The 12,545-nt window shown below is 40.1% G+C and overlaps 1 protein-coding gene across 9 annotated transcripts in view; it reads left to right on the forward strand.

Moving 5' to 3' along the window:
• Positions 1-12,545, forward strand: part of ppp1r13bb (protein phosphatase 1, regulatory subunit 13Bb) — a 105,940-nt gene that overhangs the window by 53,113 nt on the left and 40,282 nt on the right. For all 9 annotated transcript variants that reach the window (XM_041214060.1, XM_041214062.1, XM_041214058.1 and 6 more), the window contains exon 5: positions 6,663-6,764. In XM_041214060.1, the coding sequence (XP_041069994.1) occupies positions 6,663-6,764 (102 nt within the window). The remainder of the gene's footprint in view (positions 1-6,662; positions 6,765-12,545) is intronic.

The following is a 12,545-nucleotide window of genomic DNA, read 5'->3' on the forward strand; positions in this document are numbered from 1 at the left end:
AAACTGCCTTTCCCTAGCTTTCTGCTAGCAAACATAAATGGTAGGGCGAAATGAAGACGAGAAAGGTGGAACTGGTGGAACCTGCAGAGATGATAAGCTGGGCAAACTAAGATGACAGCTAAGATCAAGAGAGGAAAAACAGTGGTGGAGCAGAGATACGGAACTTGGGCAGGAGACCGTAGAACGTGGCTGGGAGAGAAGATGCAAAGGATGTTGGACACAGAAATTTAGAGCTTGGATGATTGACGACATAAGATAACAATGGGGCCAAAAAAGGTGGCAAGGTTAAGGTAGTGAAAATATAGGCTCCATATAAATCGGAACTTTGGAGTGTGAGGCTTAAGCAGAGCGGCAGGAAATCCACTGTACCTACAAAAATATTAAATTTCAATTTTTTGACCAGCACAGAAACTTGCCAATCAGCTGGTTGCCACCTTCAAGCTATTTCATAACATCACTGCCATCCATGTGTCCTAGAGTAGCATAATTGAATCTCATAGCTGTGGAATCTAGACTAGTCCGATAGCACATTATGCTATCAGCTACTACATTCCTTGTCCTTTTATCTCCTTCAGTAGAATGTGAAAACTGTTTGTTAAATGATTTCACTGGCAATTTCAAATCTGGAACATTGTGTCCTGATAGCATTATCAGTCTTTTCGGTGAAATTGTGTGAATCTCAAATTGTTGGCCAGTGTTTCCCCTCAATTCTAAAACACATCAAGGACACTTCCAGATATTGCTAGAAATATTTAACAATACTGTGTATTATTTCATGATGAATATTAAAATTTTATTTTCAGGTGCTCCAAGAACATTTTGGAATTGAATTTTGTCTAATTTTCTAATGATTTTGAGCTTCATGCTAGTCTATAATATTTGTAGAAGTATTTTGATTTGATTCTACCAGGCGACCTCCATAATATCCCCTGGTGGTTCTAATGAAGATGAGGCTTGTGATATTCTGGTTGTAAACTTAAGAGTTTGCATCAAAATTATGCAAGATATCTTGTTACTGCCACCTGTCCATGCGTGTGAAAGAGAGTGGGCATGTTGATGATCTAAAGGTCCAATTTAAACATGGTTTTATGTATGTTTCAAGATGGTCTTTGAACTTTGCTCAGCAAAGAACTCCATTTTAATTTTTCTGCCTAGGAGTTTTCTACTTCTTCACTTTCCCCTGAAGATAACTCATGCCAGGATTTGATTTTTACAGGTCTCCCAACTTAGAACCATAGAACACTACAGCACAGAAAACAGGCCATTCGGCCCTTCTAGTCTGTGCCAAAATATTATTCTGCTAGTCCCATTGACCTGCACCTAGTCCATAACCCTCCAGACCTCTCCCATCCATGTATCTATCTAATTTATTCTTAAAACTTAAGAGTGAGCCCGCATTTACCACGTCAGATGGTAGCTCGTTCCACACTCTCACCACTCTGAGTGAAGAAGTTCCCCCTAATGTTCCCCCTAAATCTTTCCCCTTTCACCCTAAAGCCATGTCCTCTCGTGTTTATTTCTCCTAATCTAAGTAGAAAGAGCCTACTCGCACTTACTCTGTCTATACCCCTCATAATTTTGTAAACTTCTATCATATCTCCCCTCATTCTTCTACACTCCAAGGAATAAAGTCCTAACCTGTTTAACCTTTCCCTGTAACTCAACTCCTTAAGACCCGGCAACATCCTAGTAAATCTTCACTGCACTCTCTCAATCTTACTGATATCCTTCCTGTAGTTAGGCGACCAGAACTGCACACAATACTCCAAAGTTGGCCTCACCAATGTCTTATACAACCTCACCACAACATCCCAACTCCTATACTCAATACTTTGATTTACGAAGGCCAGTATGCCAAAAGCTTTCTTTACAACCTTGTCTATCTGTGACGCCACTTTCAGGAAACCATGTATCTGAACTCCCAGATCCTTTTGTTCCTCCGCACTCCTCAGTGCCCTACCATTTACTGTGTATGTCCTACCTTGGTTTGACCTTCCAAAATGTAACACCTCACACTTTTCCGCATTAAATTCCATCTGCCATTTTCCGGCCCATTTTTCCAGTTGGTCCAGATCTCTCTGCAAGCTTTGAAAGCCTTCCTCGCTGTCCACAACGCCTCCAATCTTAGTGTCATCAGCAAACTTGCTGATCCAATTCACCACATTATCATCCAAATCATTGATATAGACAACATACAACAATGGTCCCAGCACAGATACCTGAGGCACACCACTAGTCACGGACCTCCAGTCTGAGAAGCAATCATCCACTACCACTCTCTGTCTTCTCCCACACAGCCAATTTCAAATCCAGTTTACAACCTCTCCATGGATACCAAGTGTCTGAACCTTCTGAACAAACCTCCCATGTGGGACCTTGTCCAAGGCCTTACTAAAGTCCATGTAGACAACATCCACAGCCTTTCCTTCATCTACTTTCTTGGTAACCTCCTCGAAAAACTCTACAAAGTTCGTTAAACATGACCTACCACGCACAAAGCCATGCTGACTATCCTTAATCAGCCCTTGGCTGTCCAAATAATTATATATCTGATCTCTCAGAACACCTTCCAATAATTTACCTACTACTGACGTCAGGCTCACTGGCCTGTAATTACCTGGTTTATTTTTGGAGCCTTTTTTAAACAACGGAACAACATGAGCTACCCTCCAATCCTCCGGCACCTCACCCATGGCTAAGGACATTTTAAATATTTTTGCCAGGGCCCCTGCAATTTCTACACTAGTCTCCCTCAAGGTCCGAGGGAATATTATATCAGGCCCGGGGGATTTATCTACCTTTATTCGCTGTAAGGCAGCAAGCACCTCCTCCTCTTTAATCTCTATTTGTTCCGTGAAACTACTGGTTGTTTCCCTTCCTTATACACTGCCTGTTTCCTGAGTAAATACTGATGCAAAAAAACTGTTTAAGATCTCCCCCATCTCGTGAGGCTCCACACATAGATGACTACTCTGATCTTCAAGGGGACCAATTGTTTCCCTTACTATCCTTTTACTCTTAATATACTTGTAGAAACCTTTCGGGTTTACCTTCACATTATTTGCCAAAGCAACCTAATGTCTTCTTTTTGCCTTCCTGATTTCCTTTTTTAGTATTTTCTTACATTTTCTATACTCTACAAGTACCTCATGTGCTTCTTGTTGCCTATACCTGCTATACACCTCTCTTCTTCTTAACCAGATCACCAATATCCCTTGAAAATCAAGGTTCCCTATGCCTGTTAACTTTGTCTTTAATCCTGACAAACTCTGCGCTCTCAAAATTTCACCTTTGAATGCCTTCCACTTACTGAACACATCCTTGCCAGAAAACAACTTATGCCAATCCACTCGTCCTAGATCCTTTCTCATTTCCACAAAATTGGCCTTTCTCCAACTTAGAATCTCAACTTGAGGACCAGACCTATCCTTTTCCATAATTAGCTTAAAACTAATGACATTGTGGTCACTGGACCCAAAATGTTCGCCTACACATACTTCTGTCACCTGACCTGTCTGGTTCCCTAATAGGAGATCAAGTATTGCATCCTCTTTCGTTGGTACCTCTATATATTGATTTAGAAAACTTTCCTGAACACATTTGACAAACTCCAAGCCATCCAGCCCTTTTACAGTATGGGAATCCCAGTCAATATGTGGAAAGTTAAAATCTCCTACTATCATAACTTTCTGTTTCTTACATCAGTCTGCTATCTCTCTACAGATTTGCTCCTCCAATTCTCTCTGTCTATTGGGCGGTCTATAATACAACCCTATTAGTGTGGTCACACTATTATCCAATGACTATTTTACATGTTTGAACCCAGATGAATGACAGTAGGTTATTCATCTGTACAGGGTATGACGCTGGCTCCAATCCTGTTCTCAACTGACACATATGCATACATTTCATCAGAAGTCATTTGATCATGTTTGAAAGCAGGCATCCTGGCAAATATTACTGGTGGATTGAATTTCCTGGCCCAAATGCATCAGTGCAGCCCCCATGGCACATTTATCCACTGAGCTATGCGCTACCCCCAAAAATGAGCCTATTAATTACTTAAGAGGGGAAGGAGTTTAATGGAAATGAGCATTTTCCTACAGTAATGCCACTGTTGATCTGAGCAGCTTTTTAATTAAAATTAAAATTTTCATTTGCTAAAAATTATTTCAACCAGAATACATCCAGAAGTGCTTTGTATTATTTGATGTTTTGCTAATGACAACAAGTGAGAAGTCTTTTTGTTGTGTGCTCGGCTTGTGTAGACAATTTGCTGTTCAGCTGCTTTTGTAATTTTAGCATTTCAACAATTGAAGTAAAAAATATGATGCAGAAAGGGTATGCATGCGTTTTATTACTAACGAGCAGTTAAACTGCAACGAAAATGGTGGAACAGCCAAATTTAGAATCCCTTGGTTGAGAAGGTGCTAACAGGGCAAGGTGAAGCAAAAAAGAGAAGCTTATGTCAAACACAAAAGATGTTTTATAAGTACATAGAGAGTAAGAAGATAACTAAGGAAAGAATAGAGCAAATTAGGGACTTAAAAGGTAACTAATGTGTGGTGAATGATAAATTTTTAATGAATCCTTTTCAGCTGTCACTTTGTGGCTGTCTTCCCTGATGGTGACAAATGGCTGATGGTGACATCGTAGCTAAGAAGGAAGTGTGTGAAATATTGGGTGGGATAAATATTGAGAGGATGTGTTAAAGGGTTTAACCTTCAAAAGTTAGGCCCAGATTAAATATATCTCCGGTTGTTAAAAGAAGCAAGGAAGAAAATTGCAGAGTCTCTGACCATCATGTTTCAATCCTCCCTTGCTACAGGAGTGGTGTCAGAGGATTGGAAACTTGCCAACACTGTACTTTTTTATATATATAAAGGGAGGAAGGGATAATCTAAAACATTTTAGGCCAGTTAGCTTAACTTCAGTTCCGGAAAAAATATTGGAATGAATTCTGTGGGACAGTATAAATTTTAATTGAGAAAGTCATTGATTAATCAAGGAAAGTCAACATGTGATGGTTAAGGGAAGGTCATGTCTGATTACTAAGTCCTATTGAATTTTTTGAGGCAGTGACAAGTAGGATTGATGAGGTCAGTGTGATAGATGTGATCCACGTGGATTTTAGCAAGGCTTTTGACAAGATCCCATGTGACAGGCTGGTCAAAAAAGCAAAAGTCCTTAGAATCCAAGAGACAGCGGCAAATTGGATCCAAAATTTGCTTGGTGGCAGGAGGCAAAATGTAATGGTTGACTAGTATTTTTGTGACTCAAACGCTGTTGGTTTCCTCAGGTGTCAGTACTTGGTCTCTTGCTTTATGTAATTTATATCAGTGATTTAGACTTCTCTTACAAAAAATGGCTGTGTGGTTGACAGTGAGGAAGAAAGCTCTAGACTGCAGGAAGATATGGGTGTTCTGTCAGTTGGGCATGAAAATGGAATTTACTCCAAAGAAATGTGAAGTTGCATTTTGGAAGGTGCAAAAAGCCATGGGAATAGAGAATAAACGCAAGGATACTGAGTAGTGTGGAAGAACAGGTGGACCTTGAAGTGTGTCACAGATCCTTAACGATAACAGGACAGGTAAATAAAGTGGTTGAGAAAGCTTATGTTTTCCTTTATTAGCCAAGGCACAATATTACAACAGAGGGGATATACTGGAACTGTAAACAATGCTAGTTAGACAATAGTTTGACTATTGCATACAGTTCTGGTCACTATGTTGCAGGAAAGATGTGATTGTACTGGAGAGGGTGCAGAGGAGATTTATGAAGATATTGGCAGGACAGGAGAAACTTGAACCTATGAGGGAAGATTGGATCGGCTGGTGGTGTTTTCCTTGGAACAGAGGGGGCTGAGGGGTGGCTTAATTGTCTTGTGTAAGATTGAGGGGTCGAGATGGAAAAAAAAATAGGAACAACCTATTTACCTTAGCAGAGGGATCAAAAGTCAGGGGCATACATTTAAAGTAATTGGTAGAAGGATTAGAAGGGAGATGAAGAAGAAATATTTTTCACCCAGTGTGTGGTAAGGACCTGGAACCTGCTGTTTGAAAAGGTAGTGGAGGCAAAAACCCTCATTACATTTAAAAAGTACTTGATTGTCTACTTGAAGAACTGATCTGCAGATCTATTGACCTCATACAGGATGTTGGGATTAGGCTGCGTAGCCCTTTGTCAACTGGCACAGAGACAATGGATTGAAAGGCCTCTGATGTGGTAAATTTTTTATGATTTTCTATGAAACTGGCCATACTGATTATTAGGGCTTGCACTTTACAGGAACATGTACTTTTTAATTAGCTATGACAGATATGATTTACGGCACACTGCAAAAATCTGGGATACAAATTCTAAAAGAAACTAATGAAAAAGGCAGCTTCTATTCTGAAAAATATGAAATTTTCAAAACTCCAATCATCACTTGTAGCAGAGGAGTTTACACATCTCAAATATTGAGCACAGAGCAGTTGGAATAAAAAGTGGACAGTTGTTAACAGGTCAGCCAATTACATAGGTGATTCAGTTGATAATGAGCAACCCTGTGAAAGGAAGTTCTATTTAAAATCTAAATATTGACTTTTCAGAGTTAAAGTGCAGGTGTTTAATTTTCAAAATGCCAACAATGCTAACACCTCATTTCCTTTAACATACAGGGCAGTAATCCTCGGGTGGAGTTGACCCTTTCAGAGCTGCAAGAAATGGCTTCCAGGCAGCAGCATCAGATTGAGGCCCAGCAACAGATGTTGGTTGCCAAGGTAGATACTTAAAGGTTTTTTTATGAATTGAAATAATGTGTGACGTTTGATTAATGACCATTTGGTTGTGGATGGAGTGGCTACTCAGCCTAATCCCAATTTCCTGCACTTCATCCATAGATCACGGTTCTTCAAGTAGCCATCCAATTACTTTTTAAACATTCCAGCTGTAGTACTGAAGATTTGTGCTCCAGCACCAGTGGTTCCAGTGGCATCCACCTGACAATGGGGAAATTGCCCAGATATGTCCTGCCCACAAGAAACAGGACAAATCCAATCTGGCCAATTACCACCTCATCAGTCTATTCTCAATCATCAGCAAAGTGGTGGAAGGTGTCGTCAACGGTGCTATCAAGTGGCACTTAAACAGCAATAATCTGTTCACTGACACACAGTTTGTGTTCTACCAGGGCTACTCAGCTCCTGACCTCATTGCAGCCCCTCGGTCCAAACATGGACAAAAGAGCTGAATTCAAGAGGAGAGGTGAGAGTAACAATCCTTGACCTCAAGGCAGCATTTGACCTAGTCTGGCATCAAGGAGCCCAGCAAAATGAATCATTGGGAAGTAGGGTGGAGGGTGGGCGGTGGGGGGAAGCTTTCCATTGGTTGGACTCATACCTAGCACAATGACGATAGTTGTGGTTACTTATGAACTAGGCGCAGGAGTAGGCCACTTGGCCCTTCGAGCCAGCTTTGCCATTCAATAAGATCATGGCTGATTTGACTGTAACCTCCTGCCTACCCCCTGGTAACCTCTCAACCCCTTGTTTATCAAGAATCTATCCATTTCTGCCTTGAAAACATTCATAGACTCTGCTTCCACTGCCTTTAGAGGAAGGGAGTTCCAAAGAGTCACAACCCTCAGAGAGAAAAAAATTCTCATCTGTCTTAAATGGACGATCCCTTATTTTTAAACAGTGACCCCTAGTTCTAGATTCTCCCACAAAAGGGAACATTCTCTCCACATGGACCTTGTCAAGACCCCTCAGGATCTTATATGTTTCAATCAAGTCACCTCTTACTCTTCTAAGCTTTAGTGGATACAAGCCTAGCCTGTCCAATCTTTCCTCAAAAGATAACTTGCCCGTTCCTGGTATTAGTCTAGTAAACACTCTCTGAACTGCTAATGCATTTACATCTTTCCTTAAATAATGCGACCAATACTACACACACTGCTCCAGATGTGGTTTTACCAATGCCCTGTACAACTGAAGCATAACCTCCCTACTTTTATATTCAAATCCCCTTGCAATAAACAATAACATTTGATCAGCTTTCCTAATTACTTGCTGTACCAAGGCCAAGGTTGTCAGAAAGCCAGTCATCTCAGCTCCAGGACATCACTGCAGGAGCTCCATAGGGTAGTACCCTCAGCTCAACCTCTTTAGCTACTTCATCAACGACCTTCCCTCCAGCACAAGGTCAGAATTGGAGATGTATGCAGGTGACCGTTTGTGACGACTCACACTAAAGCAGCCCATGTCCATTTGAACTAAGGCCTGGACAACATTCAGGCTTGGACTAAAACTTGACAAGTAACATTCGTGCCTCACAATTGCCAGGCAATGACTATCTCCAACAAGGAGAATCTAACCATCATCCCATTACATTCAAAAGCATTACCATTGTTGAATTCCCTACCATCATCATTGGGGGGTTACCATTGACCAGAAACTGAACTGGACCAGCCTTATAAATACAGTGGCTGCAAGAGCTGGGAATTCTGTGACAGGTTACTCCCCTCCTGACTCCCAAAAGCTAGTCCACCACATATGAGGCACAAGTCAGAAGTGTGATGGAATGCACTCCACTTGCCTGGATGATTGCGGCTCTAACCATGCTCAAAAGCTCAATACCATCCAGGAAAAAGCATTCCATTTGATTGGGACCTCATCCACCATCATAAACATTCACTCCCTTCAGCACAGTGGCGGCAGTATGTACCATATACAGCATTCACGGAAGCAACCAACTTCACCAGCACCTTCCAAACCCACAACTTTTACCACCTAATTGGACAAAGGCAGCAGACTCATGGGAATGCCACCACCTACAGGTTGCCCTCCAAAGCACACACCATCCTGACTTGGAACTATCTTGCCATTTTTTCACTGTTGCTAGGTCAAAATCCTGGGTTACCACCATCTTTTCAAGGACAATTAGGGATGAGCAACAAACGTTGGCGTTGCTAGCTATGCTCGCATCCCATGAAAGAGGAAAAAAAGTTTGAATGCTAAATAATTTATTTTCCATGTCACAAGCTGTGTTGATATTTTTTAAAAATTCAATGTTTCTTCTGTCCATCATTTTATTTTGTACAATTTCTTAACTGTGAAGGCACAAATTTGACAAAGATTCCCATCATTAACAGTCTGCTTTTGCAAAATTTTACACTGGTCAGTAAACTTGCCCTCCAATTTCCTTTAATTTTCTCTTAATTCTAACTAATTTGATACAAATTTATGAATTAGGAGCAGAAGTAGGCCCCTCAAGTCTGCTCCACCATTCAATAAGATCACAGCTGACCTGATTGTACCCTCAACTCCACATTCCCACCTATCCTCTAACTTTTACTGCCTTGCTTATCAAGAATCTGTCTCCCTCTGCCTTAAAAATATTCAAAGACTCTGTTTCCATTATCTCTTGAGGAAGAGAGTTCGAAAGACACTCAACCCTCAGAGAAAGAAAATTCTGCTCATCTCTGTCTTAAATGGGCAACCCCTTATTTTTAAACAGTGAAGCTTCGTTCTAGATCCTCCCACAAGCAGAAGCATCCTTTCCACATCCAACCTGGCAAGACCCCTCAGGATCTTGTATGTCTCAAACAAGTTGCCTCTTACTCTTCAAATTCCAGCGAAACAAGCCTAGCCTGTCCAACCTTTCCTCATAAGTCAACCCACCCATTCCAAGTATTAGTCTAGTGAACCTTTTCTGAACTGCTTCCAATGCATTTACATCCTTCCTTAAATAAGGAGACCAGTACTGTACACAGTACTCCAGACATGGTCTCACCAATGCCCTGCATAACTGAAGCATATCCTCCTACTTTTGTATTCAATTCCCATCGCGATAAACAATAACATTCTATTAGCTTTCCTAATTACTTGCTATACCTGCATACTAATCTTTTGGAATTCATGCGCAAGGACACCCAGATCCCTCTGCATCTCAGAGCTCTGTAATCTCTCACTACTTAAATAATATGCTTTTTTTATTCTTCCTGCCATATTATACTCCATTTGCCAGATCTTTGCCATTTAACATTTCTATATCCCTTTGTAGCCTATGTCCCCTTCACAACTTACTTTCCTGCCTATTTTAACATACAGCAAACCATGACCCCAAATCAGCATCCCTAGCCCTTCAGAAGCCATTGCAGTTCCTTACTTCGATTCAATTTGGTACTGTAATTTGGAATAGCTAAAATGTTTGTGACTGAAGCCTCAGACTGAGATTCCACACTAATGTTCTGCAATTATAAGAAAGCACTGACTAGAGGCCAGGTGCTTCATCACCGTCAGAACATCAAATAATGAGCTGCTGTTATACACCTCATGCTGGCCATTTTCACCTTGGCCTTGGAGTTAATTTTGAGAACAGATTGTTCTTCCTCCAAGATGTGCAGATGCCATAGAAGGGGTTTCTCATTATGTTTTGTATCTTCAACAACAAACTGGCAGACTGAGGGGAATTGCAACAAATTACAAGAAGACATTAATACATTTGCAGTATGAGCATATAACTGGTAAACAAATAAGTATGAGGTATTTCATTTTGGCAACAAAAGTTGGGAGGTCACTTTTTAAGAAAATAATCAAAATGGGATAAAGGAACAAAGGGATCTCTGTGTAGAAATATATGTATCTCTTAAAAATAATGATATAGGATTGGGGTCTCTTTCTCTTAAAAAGAGAAGGCTGAGGGGTGACCAAGTAGAAATCTTTTTAAATTATGACAGGTTTTAATAGAGTAGGTAAAGTGTGATTCCACATGTGATGAAGAGCAGCACTAGAGGCTAATGATTTAAGATAATCGCCAAGAAATCAAATGGGAAATTCAAAAGAAACTTCTTTACTTAGAGAATGGTGAGAATCTGGAACTTGCTCCCACAGAGTTTGGTTAAGGAGGGCTAGGTAAGCATATTTGGGAGAAGAGGATAGAAGGTTATGCTGATAGTTTGATAAGAAAAGTCTGGAGGAGGCTTCATAAATGCTGACAGGGACTGGTTAGTCTGTTTCTATCATTCTATGAAAGGACTGAACAAGAAATTCCCTTTGACACCAATTAAGATTCTATTTCACAGAAGTCTCTTCATTGCTCCTAAAGCATTAAACAGAGTTGAAGAATTCATCCTAAGAAAGAAATTAGTATTATTAGGGAAGTTGATTGTTTTTAGTGAGTTATTTCATGTGGCAACTCTTATCAGCAGAACACAGATTTCCACACAGGAACTTCTTATTTATCGTGGGAAACTGATAAATCCAGGAGGAGCCATATCAAAGCAGCTTGGACACTTTGCAGGGTGACTGGTGGAGGAAAAGTTGCATTGTAGTAGTATAATAGCACCAGAAAAATAAAATTAGAGTGAAAACATCACTTCCTGTTATTAATATGCTAGATGAAAGTGGGTTTAGACAAAGTCAAAGAAAAACTTCTTTTCATAAGATCACTTTCTTTAATCGTGTTCAGATAACTCTCCAGCAGGATATAATCGTACTTATTGATCATCCATGCCCTATGCAGAATCTTACTAAGTAAATGACAGCATTATCTCAACGATTAAGCTGTATCTACTTGATGGACATAATATTTAAGAGCCAATCATATATATTCTACCTTTTCTTTGCAAATCATATGTTTAATAATGTCAAATTTTCCAAACACTTGAGCTTTGCTAATATTTTGTATGTAACAAATTTACTTTAACAAAATAGCATGCATTCATGAATTTGATAATCTAGTGCAACAAAATTCTGGTTCTAACAAATCATCTCTAATGTTTTTAGACAAAGCAATCAAAGATGATTCAGTGGAAATGTGTTCTATAACTGATACTGAGCTGTATAGATGAGGAAGGTGACAGCCTTTAACTCTGGCCTTCACTATCTTGGGAGATACCAGGTGGGGTCGCCTCAAATGGGATGTAAAAAAGTTCTTTGGTCCTGAGGTTATCTGGTGACTCTATGTATGCACAGATGGCTGTTGAAAATATGAAGATCAGCATAGTCAAGTAGTCACTCGTTCACTGCCCAGGTTTGGATATGTAGAATAATCACTTCATGATGCAACTCTCATGTTTCTCATCTTGTTCATAGATAGGTGAAGTAAGAATGTAGAATTGGGGGTTGCAAGGGAAATGTAAACCCAGAGCAGTATCTTGCCATTCAAGAGAAAAATTCTTGAGCAAGGGTTTTTCCTTGTCTGCTATTACTAATCCTCTGACATAAATCTGACCCCAAGGTATTGTTCCCCTAAATGAAGTTATTGTGACTCTTTACCTTGAGGTTTTGGTGACTCATTATGTATCCAATGCAGTCCAGCAAATTAGGTTTTTACTAACCCCAAGAATAAAATTGTAACATTGGAATTATGATTTATATACTTGGGTAAAAGCAGAAAATGCTGGAAATACTCAGGTCTGGCAACATAATTTCACAACGTTTTACTCCATAGAGGCCACAAGACCTGCTGAGTATTTACAGCATTTTGTTTTTATTTCAGATGTCCAGTATTTGGCTTTTGTATAATACTCCAGTGTTGAACGACCCAGCGATACAATG

This window comes from Carcharodon carcharias, chromosome 20 (assembly GCF_017639515.1).
Source record: "Carcharodon carcharias isolate sCarCar2 chromosome 20, sCarCar2.pri, whole genome shotgun sequence".
Classification (NCBI taxonomy): Eukaryota; Metazoa; Chordata; class Chondrichthyes; order Lamniformes; family Lamnidae; genus Carcharodon; species Carcharodon carcharias.